The sequence below is a fragment of the Cherax quadricarinatus genome, chromosome 9 (genome assembly GCF_038502225.1).
Source record: "Cherax quadricarinatus isolate ZL_2023a chromosome 9, ASM3850222v1, whole genome shotgun sequence".
Taxonomy (NCBI): Eukaryota; Metazoa; Arthropoda; class Malacostraca; order Decapoda; family Parastacidae; genus Cherax; species Cherax quadricarinatus.
Window position 1 is genome coordinate 57060151 of NC_091300.1, and position 17620 is coordinate 57077770.

At 38.3% G+C, this 17620-nt stretch overlaps 1 protein-coding gene across 1 annotated transcript in view; it reads left to right on the forward strand.

Moving 5' to 3' along the window:
* LOC128686029 (phospholipid-transporting ATPase ABCA3) overlaps nucleotides 1-17620 on the forward strand; it is a gene marked incomplete at its 3' end in the record, with an annotated part of 363040 nt that overhangs the window by 264682 nt on the left and 80738 nt on the right. The window contains 4 exon segments of the mRNA XM_070083443.1: nucleotides 1622-1708; nucleotides 7868-8044; nucleotides 8183-8314; nucleotides 12219-12369. Of these exon segments, the coding sequence (XP_069939544.1) occupies nucleotides 1622-1708; nucleotides 7868-8044; nucleotides 8183-8314; nucleotides 12219-12369 (547 nt within the window).

The following is a 17620-nucleotide window of genomic DNA, read 5'->3' on the forward strand; positions in this document are numbered from 1 at the left end:
GTGCCATTATAACACAACCTGTCACCGGGTGTGGATGTGTGAACTGCTCATTACTTTATAATTAGGTCATGGTTGCAACCATGTATAAACATAAGTAATTAAGTAAATTTACTTACATGATTCATTACCTTTGTATTTTGTGACATCATTACCTTTGTACCTTGTTCAGCTATCAAAACTTTGGGGCCCAGTCGCTGGACCCATTATGTACCACTGTAATCTGTAAATACCTTTCTAACTTGTCATGATTGTGACTAGATCTACCTAAAGCTCATTACCTTTGTAATTTGTCATGATTGTGACCAGAAGTGGAGAGAGAACGATTTCTCGACTACAGGCGTCACATCAGGTGAGATCACGTGACTCTCCCGTGGCACTACAGAGACGCCGGCAGGTAACCAAGCGAGCTGATAGTTAACTAAACAGTTTGCCAATGCAGACAGCCAACCACAGCTCTCAGACAGTGAGCACAGTGAAGTGTAAAAGTTACTTCCTATCTACATACATAGATAATTTAATAAGTCAGATAATAATGTAAAGGAAGATCTTTTCATTTTAGCTATTAAGTGAAAATATCGGAAATATAAAATTATATGAAAGAGAAAAAATGTACACATAAATATACATTATATACATTGGGCCCCATTCAGGGGTGAAATACTAACCAACTGTGAGGTAACTAACCGTCTGTGAGGTAACCACCTGTGAGTTAACCACCTGTGAGGTTTCCACCCGTGAATTAGCAACCTGTGAGGTAACCACCTGAGACGTAACCACCTGTGAGGTGACCACCTGTGAGGTGACCACCTGTGAGTTAACCACCTGTGAGGTTTCCACCCGTGAATTAGCAACCTGTGAGGTAACCACCTGAGACGTAACCACCTGTGAGGTGACCACCTGTGAGGTGACCACCTGTGAGGTGACCACCTGTAAGGTGACCACCTGTGAGGTGACCACCTGTAAGGTGACCACCTGTGAGGTGACCACCTGTGAGGTGACCACCTGTGAGGTAAGTAGCTACAAGTGAATGACTGTGAAGTTAAATAACTAGCATTACCCACCATGTAGTAACAACTACTGTGATCAGCTATGTGTGGGTGACCAGTATGTGACTAACTTACTATGGGAGACTACCTGCTGATGACTACTCGTGCATAATTAACTACTTGTGGCTGATTACATTTCTGCTGGTGACTGCCTGTGGGAACCAACTTTGGGAACTTAACCCTAATTATGGTTTTGCAATGCAGGTGCAGCCTGCTTGCAGCAAGAGCCTAAGTGAACCAGGCAGTCATCATTGAACTCTAGCTTCATGCTGGCTTCCGGAACCGAGCGACTGTTAGTACTCTAAAAGAGATTCAATAGATTACCTTTAATTCATCTCACATTCTAATGAGTACCTTTATTATCAAGACACGTGTGCAACAGCCGGGTGTCTATACTGTTGAAACGTTTCGTCTACTTAGTAGGCTTCCTCAGCTAAATACAGAGGCAACAGGTGACTGAAGAAACCTGCTATGTACGCGAAACGTTTCAACAATAAAGCTACCCAACTGTTGTACAAGTGTCTTAATCATTAACTCGTCGGTATTTAATGTTTTCAAAATACCTTTATTTCCAGGTGAAAACAACAGACGACATGGAACAGTCCCTTCTACACGAAGCGGAAGAAAATATTTTCCGGTACAGGGAAAATAACGTGTGTTCTGTAAGTACAATGTCCATTGTGTAAAATATTCTCTGTGTATATAATGTTCAGTGTGTAGAATGTTGTGTGAGTATAAGATTCCTGTATATACATTAGTATGCTCTGTGAATATGATATTCTCTGTGTAGAATGGTCTGCAAGAAGAATGTTCTTTGTGTATTGTTCAATGTCCACAAGATTCTTTGTGTAGAAATATTCAGTGTTCGAGTGAAAAATGTTCACTCTGTGAGTGAAATATTCAATGAATAGAATAATCTGTTAGAATGTTCTGTGAATTGAATGTGCACAGAACGCTCTGTGAGTAAAATGTTTTGTAATAATGTTGGAAGAATTATCAACAATGTATTTATAGACGGGGTTGTAAGAAAAGTGAATGATCGTGTGTTGGCAAGAAATGTGGGGTTAAAAGATAAATAATCTAACACAAAGTGGGAATTGTCACAGTTGCTCTTTGCTGCTGACACTGTGCTTTTGGGAAATTCTGAAGTGAAGTTGCATAGGTTGGTGGATGAGTTTGGTAGGGTATGTAAATTAAAAGCGAATATAGGAAAGAGTAGGGTGACGAGGATAAAAATTTAGATAACGAATAATTGGATATCAGATTGGAGGGCGAGAGTATGGAGAAAGTGAGTGTATTCAGATATTTGAGAGTGGACGTGTCAGCAGATGGGTCTATGAAGGATGAGGTGAATCATAGAATTGAGAAGTGGAAAAAGGTGAGTGGTGCACTGAGGAGTCTGTGTAGACAAAGAACATTATCCTTGGAAGCAAAGAGGGGGATGTATGAGAGTATAGTTAAACCAGCGCTCTTACATGGGTTGTGAATGTTGCAACAAGAAGAAGGCTGGCAGCAGTCTAGATGTCATGTCTGAGGGCAATGTGTGGTGTGAATATAATGCAGAGAATCTGTAGTTCGGAAATTAGGAGGAGGTGCAGAGAGGATGAAACGAAATAGAATGACTTCGAGAATGTATATATCTGTAGTGGAGGGAAAACGTGGTACGAGTCGGTCTAGGAAAGGTTGGAGAGGGTAAAGGAGGTTTGTGTGCAAGGGGATTGGGCTTCCAGCAAGCATGCGTGAGCATGTTTGATAGGAGCGAATAGACACAAATGGTATTTAGCCTTGTCGTGCTGTTGGAGTGTGAGCAGGGTAATATTTATGAAAGGATTCAGGGAAACCACCAGGCTGGACTTGAGTCCAAGAGATTGGAAGTACGGTGACTGCACCGTAAAGGAGGGGTGTTAATGTTGCATTTTTACAACTGTAGTGTAAGCGCGCCAATGGCAAGACAGTGATGGAGTGAATGATTATGAAAGTTTTTCTTTTTTTTCGGGCCACCCTACCAACTTTATTACACCCTGCCTTGGTGGGAGACGGCCGATGTGTTAATAATATATATATATATATATATATATATATATATATATATATATATATATATATATATATATATATATATATATATATGCAAGGAATTCGCAAGAGCAGGCGAAATATACACAAACACTGATCTCTGGCTGAAGGAGACTCGAACCTACGAACCTTGGAACAAGGTACGCAGTGCTTTACCAATCTACCCACACTGGACCAATACCTTGGAGTCCAGCTTGCGCTAGACTTTGATCCAAGGCAGCCAGCTTTCCGGGAGAAGGCTTACAGCTTTTCATCTCATCCCCTGCATGCATCAGCCTTACTAGAGATTTTAACAATGCAAGGAATTCGCAAGAGCAGACGAAATATACACAAACACTGATCTCTGGCTGAAAGAGACTCGAACCTACGAACCTTGAAACAAGGTACGCAGTGCTATACCAATCTCACCACACTGGATCAGTGTTTGTGTATATTTCGCCTGTTCTTGCGAATTCCTTGCATTGTTAAAATCTCTAGTAAGGCTGATGCATGCAGGGGATGAGATGAAAAGCTGTAAGCCTTCTCCCTGAAAGCTGGCTGCCTTGGATCAACGTGTAGCACAAGCTGCACGCCAAGGTATTGTCCAGTGTGGGCAGATTGGTATAGCACTGCATACCTTGCTTCAAGGTTCGTAGGTTCGAGACTCCTTCAGCCAGAGATCAGTGTTTGTATATATATATTTATATATATATATATATATATATATATATATATATATATATATATATATATATATATCTGTGTGTGTGTGTGTGTGTGTGTGTGTGTGTGTGTGTGTGTGTGTTTGTGTAAATTTTCTCTTATACAAACAAAAACAAAAACAAAAAAATTATTTCTTTTCAAGATTACATTGAGATTATGAAATTACAATAATGAGTTGCAGTGCCAAGAGGCACTATCATGCCAGGCGTTATAGGCACACTTAATTGAATGACTTACAGACTGCTTAATAAGGTTTAAGTTGTACGTCTTTTTTTATTTATAGTTGACAGTAATTTTGCTACAGTATGAGAATGCTACAATTGGGTGTAAAACATTATTGTTTTGGGTAGGTATTTATACTGCAATGTAGTATTAATAATGTATGAACTTTGGGCGTCTAGATTGCTGAGGAGAAGTTTGAGTGGAGGGTTTATGTTTGAGTGTATTGTTCCATGTATGTAGTAGGCACATGAGTAAATATATATGTTCTTAATGGTGGGCAGTTTTAGACTTTTGAATATTGGTGGAGTATGTTGTTGGGAGTGGGAATTTGTTATCATTCTAAATGTAGCATTTTGCTGGGTTGTTAGTGGTCTTATGTAATTTAATGTTGTTGATGCCCATGCACAAATTTCATATGTGAGATAAGGGTAGATGAGTGAGTGATACAGTGCCAGGAGAGCTGATTGTGGAACATAGTACCGTATCTTTGATAGTATGCCTACTGTCTTAGTGATTTTCTTAGAAATTTGTTGTATGTGTGTCTGGAATTTGAGGCTACTCTTAAGCTGGATTCCTAGGAATTTTCCGTCTGTGAGTTTTGTAATGGGTGATCCGTTTAGCGTTTTGTTAAGTGGAACATTTACAGCTCTATTCTCAAACTGAATGAAATAGGTTTTGTCAGTATTGAGGGTAAGTTTATTTGTCATCATCCAGGTAGTTATTTTCTGCAATTCAGCATTTACATTGTTAGGCAGTATGACTGGGTTTGAGTGAGAGAAGACGTATGTAGTGTCATCTGTGAATAATGTGGGTTTTAGTAGCTGTGATACATTCGGTAGGTCATTGATGTAAATGAGAAAAAAGAGTGGTCCAATGACACTTCCTTGTGAGACACGACTGTGATTGGTTGTGTGGAAGAGTTTTCTTCATTTGTGTACATATAATGGCTTATGTTACTAAGATATGACTTTAGGTAGTTGAGTTATATTTTTCTATTTATCTTAATGTAAAAATTAATAATTTTGTACGAAAAGTACCGTAGAAAATTTACGTAACTTTATTATAACCAGCGCAATTTAATTTAGAGTAATTCATCTAAATATATTTTAGAAAAGTTTATAATACTTTAACAATAAACAATCACAATGAAACATATTTTTTTTTCGTTAGGTTCAGAATGATTTTTGCGAAATTACTGCATACACAATTTTTTGCCTTACTGATCAAGAAGAGCGTTGCTCTTTAAGCCAAAATCTCAAGTTTTATCTATTTGGCACAACACACACACACACACACACACACACACACACACACACACACACACACACACACCTACACACACACACACATATACATGGTAGTAGCTAAAGACCCCAGGTTTACTGAAGCAGCGATGCGGTGGGATACCCTTGCAGACTCCTCCAGTAGACCAGCTCCTCCCAAAGAGCACAAACAGTCCCACTGGGACAAACCGATCATGGAAAAAATCGCCAACACAATGCTCACCAACGCTTCAGGAAAGGACAAAGCTCGTCTCCTGGTAGTGAAGGCACCACACTCAAGACATTTCCTTCTAGCTCTTCCCAATTCTTCCCTGGGCACTCGACTCGACCCACAGGCCATTCGGATTGGTGTTGCTATTCGTCTAGCTGCCCCCATCCTCACCGAATGTTCTGTGTGTAGAATGTTCTGTGTGTAGAACGTTCTGTGTGTAGAATGTTCTGTGTGTAGAATGTTCTGTGTGTAGAATGTTCTGTGTGTAGAATGTTCTGTGTGTAGAATGTTCTGTGTGTAGAATGTTCTGTGTGTAGAATGTTCTGTGTGTAGAACGTTCTGTGTGTAGAATGTTCTGTGTGTAGAATGTTCTGTGTGTAGAATGTTCTGTGTGTAGAATGTTCTGTGTGTAGAATGTTCTGTGTGTAGAATGTTCTGTGTGTAGAATGTTCTGTGTGTAGAATGTTCTGTGTGTAGAATGTTCTGTGTGTAGAATGTTCTGTGTGTAGAATGTTCTGTGTGTTGAACGTTCTGTGTGTAGAATGTTCTGTGTGTAGAATGTTCTGTGTGTAGAATGTTCTGTGTGTAGAATGTTCTGTGTGTAGAATGTTCTGTGTGTAGAATGTTCTGTGTGTAGAATGTTCTGTGTGTAGAATGTTCTGTGTGTAGAATGTTCTGTGTGTAGAATGTTCTGTGTGTAGAACGTTCTGTGTGTAGAATGTTCTGTGTGTAGAATGTTCTGTGTGTAGAATGTTCTGTGTGTAGAATGTTCTGTGTGTAGAATGTTCTGTGTGTAGAATGTTCTGTGTGTAGAATGTTCTGTGTGTAGAATGTTCTGTGTGTAGAATGTCCTGTGTGTAGAATGTTCTGTGTGTAGAATGTTCTGTGTGTAGAATGTTCTGTGTGTAGAATGTTCTGTGTGTAGAATGCTCTGTGTGTAGAATGTTCTGTGTGTAGAGTGTTCTGTGTAGAATATTCTGTGTGTAGAATGTTCTGTGTGTAGAGTGTTCTGTGTAGAATGTTCTGTGTGTAGAATGTTCTGTGTGTAGAATGTTCTGTGTGTAGAATGTTCTGTGTGTAGAATGTTCTGTGTGTAGAATGTTGTGTATAGAATATTCTCTGTATAGAATATTCTGTGTGTAGAATGTTCTGTGTGTAGAATGTTCTGTGTGTAGAATGTTCTGTGTGTAGAATGTTCTGTGTGTAGAATGTTGTGTATAGAATGTTCTGTGTATAGAATGTTCTGTGTAGAATGTTCTGTGTGTAGAATGTTCTGTGTATAATATTCTGTGTGTAGAATGTTCTGCGTGTAGAATGTTCTGTGTAGAATGTTCTGTGTGTAGAATGTTCTGTGTGTAGAATGTTGTGTGTAGAATGTTCTGTGTGTAGAATGTTCTGTGTGTAGAATGTTCTGCGTGTAGAATGTTCTGTATAGAAAGTTCTGTGTAGAATGTTCTGCGTGTAGAATGTTCTGTGTAGAATGTTCTGTGTGTAGAATGTTCTGTGTGTAGAATGTTCTGTGTGTAGAATGTTCTGTATAGAAAGTTCTGTGTAGAATGTTCTGTGTGTAGAATGTTCTGCGTGTAGAATGTTCTGTGTAGAATGTTCTGTGTGTAGAATGTTCTGTGTGTAGAATGTTCTGTGTGTAGAATGTTCTGTGTGTAGAATGTTCTGTGTGTAGAATGTTCTGTGTGTAGAATGTTCTGTGTGTAGAATGTTCTGTGTGTAGAATGTTCTGTGTGTAGAATGTTGTGTATAGAATGTTCTGTGTGTAGAATGTTCTGTATAGAAAGTTCTGTGTAGAATGTTCTGTGTGTAGAATGTTCTGCGTGTAGAATGTTCTGTGTAGAATGTTCTGTGTGTAGAATGTTCTGTGTGTAGAATGTTCTGTGTGTAGAATGTTCTGTGTGTAGAATGTTCTGTGTGTAGAATGTTCTGTGTGTAGAATGTTCTGTGTGTAGAATGTTCTGTATAGAAAGTTCTGTGTAGAATGTTCTGCGTGTAGAATGTTCTGTGTAGAATGTTCTGTGTGTAGAATGTTCTGTGAGCAGAATCCTGTGTATATGTAACACTCAGTGAGTTAAATGTTGTGTGAACAGAATATTTTAAGTACGATATTCAGAGTCCCAAAATTAGTTAGAGACTCACGATTTTTAAATGTTAAATAAAACCTTTATTGACCTGTGTATTATTGATTCTGTGGCTGACTCAGCATCCAGAACGCGTGACAATAAATAAATGTAAATCTAAGCTGAAAGGAGTTCAATGTTACTACCTCTCTCGCACTCAACCATAAAGCACTCAAGGTCTTTTACTACCACCTACAGGCAGAGTTCCTTACTGAGAACGAAGTCACGGGGCTGCGCATGTTGTACCAATCTATCCCCTACCACACACCAGGAGTAAGCACCTCCTTGGTCACCAACGCTCTTCTCAGAGCTGCCACCAACTCAACGGAACACTCTATCACCACCTCCAATCGACCATTGCCGCCCAACAGAACGGTGAGCCAATTTCTTTTCTCTCATGCACTTATTTAAAATAAACTAATAAAAGCAATTATATTATTAATTTATAATAATAATAATAATAATAATAATAGCAATAATAATAATATTTTTTTATAAATTTGAATAACATAGTGGCAGATAAAGGACGACAACACGTCAGCGAGCGCTCTGGTATACTCCATGGTAATGCCTCTCGCCTTGGCCTTACTCTCCGCTTCCTTCATCGTCTTTCCTCTCCAGGAGAGAGAGACCAAGGCCAAACAGGTAACCGGTTGCAGCAACTCTACTATGACCTTCTAAAGAGGCATTCAATTACATTCCTGATTCACGAAATCGCAGTAATACGAATGCAATCAAATCACGGGATGCATAAGGCTTGAACCCATGGTAAGTGAGTCCTACAACTCACAAGCCAGTGCGTTAACCACTCGACCAGCTGGCTGCAATAAGATTCATCCAACTAGGTATATTTCTATACATCATAGGGAAGTTAGCAAAGGCCATCACCGTGACCATAAATGAATGTTTTTACAAATGAATCCTAAACCACCGTGGCTTTGACATGCTCAAACTCAAGTCCTCTCAAAGCCGCCATCATGACTCACAAAACCCAAAATAACACGATTTTAAGCTCACTAACCCCGGGTTCAAGCCCCAACCCGTTGTATGATTTCAAATTGATGTAGTAAGCTAACTAGGACTGAATTTATAGTTGCCACATAGATATGCGAAGGGTATAAAAATACGTATAGATAAAAGATGTTGGAGGATAAAATATAATCGGATATGGGATGGGGATGGTTTAACAAGATAGTATTAGATGGAGGAGGATACATGAAAGGGAGAATGTAATAAGATAAAATAAGGGTTAGAGAAAAGCATAGCAGGATGGTACATTACATGTGAGAGGGTATAATAAGACAGGGAGGGTATAAATTGAAATTATATGTAATGGGCAGTGCATAGCAAGACAAGATATATGATAAGGAGGATATTAAAATAGGATAAATGATAGCGAGTGAATAACATGACAAAATGTGTGAAGGAGAGGGTGTAAGGCAGAATATTTCACAGGAAGGGTATTAAAAAACAGGATATCTGAAGATCATGTAAGAAGAGAGGATTCCTGATAAAAAGATATAACAAGACAGGATATATGATGAGAAGGATATAAAAAGACAAGATATACAATGAAAATTGAATACCAAAACATGTGATAGGGCAGTTTCAATTAACAAGACAGTTGGATATACAATGTGGCAGGATATATATATATATATATATATATATATATATATATATATATATATATATATATATATATATATATATATATGCATATATATATACATATATATATATATATATATATATATATATATATATATATATATATATATATATATATATATATATATATATATATATATGCATATATATATACATATATATATATATATATATATATATATATATATATATATATATATATATATATATATATATATATATATTTAATATAGGATGGGGTCCACCTCTGGTGCAAATTGTGGGACCCATAGCCTCGGAGAAGTGGATAAAAAGGCTTCAAGGAAGAATATTTGGATTTCTTCCTGAAGCCGTTTGAATATTCCACTTCCCCTATCACCCCATCCTTTCATATTTTTTTCTTTACCAATAGGAATATTTTATTATATAATATGGTACAGAAGATTTAAGAGATACATTGTTGATATAAAGGTGGCATATACGGTACATGTTGTTACGTGTGTATCACCGATTATAAGGCGAAAATCTCATTCAGCTTTCAGGTTTCAACGTTTCAGAATTTTCTCATATGTGGCAATCTTTGTTTTTTGGTTCTCACTCTTTACTGATAAGTTAAAAAAAATCTAATTCTGCGTTATTTTCATCATTTATGGAAGGAGAAGAGGGAATATAAATGTATAAATTCAAGGATTATGTAGATTAAAATAAGGGTCGGATGCAAACAGTGGGTCATAATAAGCATGTATGCAGCTGGAGAAGAGAGGAGTGTAGAGGAAAGAGAGAGATTTTAGATGTTAAACGAGTATTTAGGAACTTTTGAATCAAGTGAGAGAGTAATTGTGGTAGGGGACCTAAATGCTAAAGTAGGAGAAACATTTTGAAAGGGTGTAGTAGGTAAGTTTGGGGTACCAGGTGTAAATGATAATGGGGAGATTTTGATTGAACCTTGTATAGAAAGGAGTTTGGTTACAGGTATCACATATTTAAAAAAAAAAGAGGATAAATAAGCATACAAGATATGATGTAGGGCAAAGTGACAGCAGTTTGTTGGACTATGTATTGGTAGATAAAAGACTGTTGAGTAGACTTCGGGATGTACATGTTTAAAGAAGGGCCACAGATATATCAGATCACTTTTTAGTTCTAGCTACAGTGAGAGTAAAAGGTAGATGGGATACAAGAAAAACGGAAGCAGCAAGTAAGAGAGAGGTGAAGGTTTATGAACTAAAAGAGGAGGCAGTTAGGGTAAGATATAAACAACTATTGGAGGATAGATGGGCAGGTGAGAGTATAGGCAATGGGGTCGAAGATGTATGGGGTAGGTTTAAGAAAGTAGTGTTAGAGTGTTCAGCAGAAGTTTGTGGTTACAGGAAAGTGGGTGCGGGAGGGAAGAGGAGCGATTGGTGGAATGATGATGTAAAGAAAGTAGAAGGGAGAAAAAGTTAGCATATGAGAGGTTTTTACAAAGTAGAAGTGATACAAGGAGGAAAGAGTATATGGAGAGAGAAAAAGAGAGGTTAAGAGAGTGTTAAAGCAATGTTAAAAAAAGAACAAATGAGAGAGTGGGTGAGATGTTATCAACAAATTTTTTTGAAAATGAGAAAAATTTTTGGAGTGAGATTTATAAATTGAGGAAGTCTAGGGAACTAATGGAGAGTTATTAAATGGAGAGATCGAGGTATCAGGAAGATGGGGGTAATATTTTGAGTAATTGTTAAATGTTGATGAAGATAGGGAAGCTCTGATTTCGGGTATAGGGCAAGGAGGAATAACATCTTGTAGGAGTATGGAGGTGCCAGTTGTGAGTGTGGGGAAAGTTCATGAGGCAGTGAGTAGAATGAAAGGGAGTAAGGCAGCTGGGATTGATAGCATAAAGATAGAAATGGTGAAAGCAGGTGGAGTGGTTGGTGCTTTTATTTGATAAATGTATGGAAGAGAGTAAGGTACCTAGGGATTGACAGAGAGCATGCATAGTTCCTTTGTATAAAGGCAAAGGGGATAAAAGAGAGTGCAATAATTATAGGCGAATAAGTCTGTTGAGTATACTTGGTAAAGTGTATGGTAGAGTTATTGCTGAAAGAATTAAGAGTAAGACGGAGAGTAGGATAGCAGATGAACAAGGAGGCTTCAGGAATGGTAGGGGGTGTGTAGACCAAGCGTTGACAATGAAACATATAGGTGAACAGTATATAGAAAAGGGTAAAGAAGTTTTTGTGGCTTTTATGGATTTGGAAAAAGCATATGACACAGTGGATATGGGGGAAATGTGGTAGATGTTGCAGATGTATAGAGTAGGAGGTAGGTTACTGAAAGCAGTGAAGAGCTTTTACGAGGATAGTGAGGTTCAAGTTATGTAGGAGAGAGGGAGACTATTTACCAGTAAAAGTAGAGGAGTCTTAGACAAGGGTGTGTGATGTCACCATGGTTGTTCAATATATTTATAGTTGAAGTTGAGGGAAGTCAACACAGTCTGTCATCCAAGAATGGAGAGCTCACTAGGGATGTCCTTACACAATACAGATCACTTCACTACGGACATGAGATCACCTGTCCCTGGTAGACAAAATATCTTATTAAACAAGAAGCCTTAACCTGCACATTACATATTATTTATATACATGCTTATCCAAGTTACTATTAAAGCAATCCAAGGTGTCCGCTACACTGACTAAACCTCGCAGATTGTTCCACTGTTGCCAAACTTGCAATTTCCTGCAGAAGGAGACACATTTTTGTTTCCTGGCGAACATTCCTGTCCTATTTTAGATATTCATTTCTGAAGGAACTTATGCCCATTGCTACTTGTATAAACATGAGAAAATGTCATTCGAGTAGCCATGAATATACCACATTTGTGTACCGAATAAAATATCCCATTTTTGTGCCCTGGTATCCCTAGGTGCAGGTAATGACTGGAACTCCAGTGTGGTTGCTCTGGACCACTACCTTCCTCTGGGACTACATCACCTACCTCGTCTCCGCAATTATTGTCTTCATAATATTTATGATCTGGGACTCCAAGAAGTACTTCACCCTCGGGGAAGCTCCAGGTAATTGTCGATAAGACGAGGAAGATGAGTATATTTTCTGGTGTTTTTGCAGGTTAGTTTATTGGGTTAAAATTGATCGACTAAACGAGTCACTAGTTATCCTCCGATAAGGGATGTGTGAAAATCTTTCCAAGGTTTTCATACAATAACTTAAAGATGCTTCTTCTGATTGGCAGCAAACATTTAACACTGGAATATCTTACGAAAAGATGGCCCGAATTATTATTGTGTTGTTTAGGTGCCAGTTTTCTAATTATATTAATGAAATTGATAAATTGGATTTCGTTCAATAGCTTTGGACTGGCTTCGTTACAAGGCTTCAAGGGAGGTGTCTTGAAGCCGGTGAGAGGCTTTTGATCCAGGGGAGTGGATCTGTTCTTCAGTTCCCTGAATTGAGCCTAAATGCCTTCCATCCATCTCCCACACAGGCGCTTTATAATCCCTACGGGTTTAACGCTCCCCATTATAATAATAATTCAAGTTTTCAACGCTGGTCAATTCTCAAAGGAAGGTTGAAATTGTTATTCTCCGGCACCACATCAACATCTGTCTAGTTTAAACTCAAAACTATGTACTAGTATACTATTACCAAATTGCTTCAAGGAAGGGCGGTGGAAGTTTCTTGATCCAAAAACTTGGAGCTACTCTCAATAAAAGCCCTATGTTATCTACTAAGTGGTTGTTAGTTCTCCCATGCAGGGTTGTTGCAATTACCCCCCTCCCTTTCGTGTGCTCGCCAGGTGTCATGCACGGTTGTTGCCTTGAACACTCCTCGTGTGCGCGCCAGGTGTCATGCAAGGTTGCCATTAACACCCCTCGTGTGCTCGCCAGGTATCATGCAGAGTTGTTGGCATTAACACCCCCCGTGTGCTCACCAGGTGTCATGCAAGGTTGTTGGCATTAACACCCCCTGTGTGCTCACCAGGTGTCATGCAAGGTTGTTGCCATTAACACCCCCCGTGTGCTCGCCGTGTGCTCCTCTCATTCCTCAAGATTTATGGCAATACTTGTGCTCGTCGCCTCATGTCAGAACATGTCAACAACAACACCAGTGTTATGCAATGGATAGGTAACAGTCCTGATTTGAATCCCATCTAAAACTGATAGAATAAAATAACAGCAAAGCTCAGTCCAAGACAGATTATTAGCACCATACTTGACTGGAAAAAAATAAACCCGGTTTCAAAAAAAGAGAACTTTACTATAGAAAAAAATCTGATTCTATTCCTAATCTCCTGAAACTGGTAATCAAATTACATTGAAACACTGAAATCTTTAAAATTTAAATTTATTTATTCTTTCTTAATGTTAATCCAATATTCGTAGAAATTCCTTTAGAATATGGCAGTGGCCCAACATCATTCAAGGAGACTGACACATTCATATCAAACTTTACATATCTTTAAATGAATTAAAACCTTAAAGAATATTAAAGAGGTTGGAGGTAATATGGCTGGAGGATCCCTCTCTTGGTCAGACAGCTACCGAAACACTAATTAACGTTGCATTTCATCTGAATACCATCAGTCAACAATACTTTCATCTGTAAATCAGGAATGCAAGTAAATTCTTAGTGGATTTACACGTAAGATATTCCCTTCTCGTGTATATACGATTCTGCTATCAGTTATTCCACATCAGGAAAATAATTCTTCTGGGACTCCTTGTCAAACTCGGTGTTTATGTTGAACCTGGAATTTTGTTAAGCATAATTATTCTCGAAAGATTTTTGAGTGTTTTAGGCGTCAGTGTAACCATTCAAGAATTTGAAAAATCCAAGATGGCTGCCAAGGCGATCACCGACTACCTGTGAATATATAAAATACAAACTGTATATCAGCATAAGTTCATTATATTTTAATTAAATATCACAATTTAGGTTTCTCAGGTTCATGTCAAATAATTTTTTTGTTCTAATCATGAGTGGATGAATTTTTAAATGAAAATTTCAGTTGGCTACCTTTTCACTTCTGTATATTATCAATGAGGCGGGACAACATAAGAACTTAAGAAAGAAATATCACTGCAGCAGTCCTCTTGGTTCAAGCTAGGCAAGTCTAACTCACATTCACCCACACCCATAAGTGCCATGATAATTCTCTTTTCCCAGACTTAGAATTTTACACTTGTCTACATAACACTACATCTACCACTTTTTCGACTACTTCTTCAGGCTAACCATGACTTCCTGTAGCGCTCGAGTGTTCTCGTCAGAATTAATCCGACGATCTATTTTAGTACCATCGGCAAACTTGCTTATTTCGCTATTTATTCCTTCATCCTTGCCATTTTTGTATATTGTGAACAACAAAGGGCCCAATACTGATCCCTGTAGAACACTGCTTGTCACTCGTCCTCACTCTGAGTTCTCCCCACTTATACAAACTCTGTTGCCTACACTTGCATCCACAAAAAAAAAAAAATCCCCTCTTATTTCGTGAGCCTCTACCTTCCTCAGTAATCTCCGATGTGGAACTTCATCAAAGATCTTACTAAAGCCAGTATACACAATTTCATATTCATTATCATAATCTACTTCCTCAAATACCTCAGAGATAAAAGTTAGTAAATCCGAAAGTCAAGAACCCTCTTTCGTAAAAACCATGTTGAGGTACAATGATCAATTTTTGTCTTTAAAGGTAGCCTCGAAAAGTCTCGGCAATTACTGATTCCTTCAATTTTCCCGCAGTGAAGGTTAGGCTAATTGGTCTATTATTCGAAGCGAGCGACCTGTCTCCTGCTTTGTAGATAGGTATCGCATTTACCATTTTCAGTGCGTCATCGAGGACTGTCTGTCTTATTTCCATTATGATCCTTCAATATTGTCCCCAGGATGCGACCCACACCAGTCGACTAACACCCATGTACCTACTTACTGAAAGGTGAACACGGTCAGCATGTGTCAGGAAACATGCTAAGTATTTCCACCCGTGTTGGGAATCGCACCACGGACACTCAGTGTATGAGATTTGAGTGTTGACAACCAAGCCGACAAGTGTACCAAAAAGGCGTCTTTTTTTTTATATTTTATATTGATATTGCCTCGTGTAAGTGAAATGTTGTAATGAATATTATCTCTGATACGTGTCTTTTTCATCGTAAATTCAGGCTTTCTGAAAATATAAATGTTGTCTAGTTCCTAAACTCACAAACTAGTATTTAGTCACTTAGCCATAATACCAACTTACCTCATAATTTGTAATATTTTAAAATAAAGAATTAAACTAAGTCTGCCCGAAATGCCTAGCCATGCTAGGCGTTCTAGTGGTACACTCTGTAATCATTATTTAACTACATGTAAACCACACAACAACCAAATTCTGTAAATTCAACATTGTAATCTTTATAGAGAATAAACTTTGAATTTGAATTTGAACTTGAATTTAATATAAATGACGCTGGCGAGGAGAATATGCATCAGTACTTGTAACCATTACTTTATGGTGAAGATGGCAGCCATCTTTGGATAGGCACTTTATATGGCATCATCCTACCAGCATACCTATCAGCATCATCCTACCAGCATACCTACCAGCATCATCCTACCAGTATACCTACCAGCATCATCCTACCAGTATACCTACCAGCATCATCCTACCAGCATACCTATCAGCATCATCCTACCAGCATACCTACCAGCATCATCCTACCAGTATACCTACCAGCATCATCCTACCAGTATACCTACCAGCATCATCCTACCAGCATACCTACCAGCATCATCCTACCAGCATACCTACCAGCATCATCATACCAGCATACCTACCAGCATCATCATACCAGCATACCTATCAGCATCATCCTACCAGCATACCTACCAGCATCATCCTACCAGCATACCTACCAGAATCATCCTACCAGCATCATCCTACCAGCATACCTACCAGCATCATCCTACCAGCATACCTACCAGCATCATCCTACCAGCATACCTACCAGCATCATCCTACCAGCAAACCTACCAGCATCATCCTACCAGCATACCTACCAGCATCATCCTACCAGCATACCTACCAGCATCATCCTACCAGCATACCTACCAGCATCATCCTACCAGCATACCTACCAGCATCATCATACCAGCATACCTACCAGCATCATCCTACCAGCATACCTACCAGCATCATCCTACCAGCATACCTACCAGCATCATCCTACCAGCATACCTACCAGCATCATCCTACCAGTAAATAACAAAAAGGCACAATACCGTGACTGGAACGATACAGAAAATAACCCGCACATAAAAGAGAGAAGCTTACGACGACGTTTCGGTCCGACTTGGACCATTGTGACTTTGTCAATGGTCCAAGTCGGACCGAAACGTCGTCGTAAGCTTCTCTCTTTTATGTGCGGGTTATTTGTGTATCATCCTACCAGCATACCTACCAGCATCATCCCACCAGCATACCTACCAGCATCATCCTACCAGCATACCTACCAGCATCATCCTACCAGCATACCTACCAGCATCATCCTACCATCATACCTGCCAGCATCATCCTACCAGCATACTTATCAGCATGAAAGTATAAAAGGTGACTTATTTACATAAACACACGTTAGTGGCAATAAATCTGACTAAAATGCTGAATATTCGTCTTGAAAAATCTTCTCGCATTTATGGATAATGGGCAAGCACCTCGGCAGCCATCTTAGATATCTCAAACCTCTCAGTATTAAGAGTGTCTCTCACTAGATTATCTAGCCACCTCCTAGGATCAATATCAGTTATGATATCAAACTTTAGGATCATTCACCTTTTACGCAAGATCTTTACATTGTACAAAAAGTTAGTTTTTACGTAGTGAAAATATTCTGGGCTAAAATTTTTGAACATAAACTGTCATGAAGAATATTTAAAATATTTTTTGATGTAATAATTACTTTCTATTCAAGATATAGATTCAGATATTCTGGTATTTAAATTACTCTCAATGTTTATATTGCTCATCCAAAAATAATTTAGCTAAAATTACTTTTAAGTATTATATGTAGCCGATTTCCACTTAATATGACATATTAAACACTTAAGCAATAATATTTATACATTAAAACGAAATTTACTCTGAATATTATTAAAACTACTGACCATGATAATTTATGCATCTACGATATATTACTAAAATTGTAAAGCTTTTATAGCATAAAATTTGTAAATGAATGGTTCAGAGAACCGACACGTTGATAAATTAGACACATGTGCAACTCTTGGGTATCTTTATTGAGGAAACGTTTCGCCACACAGTGG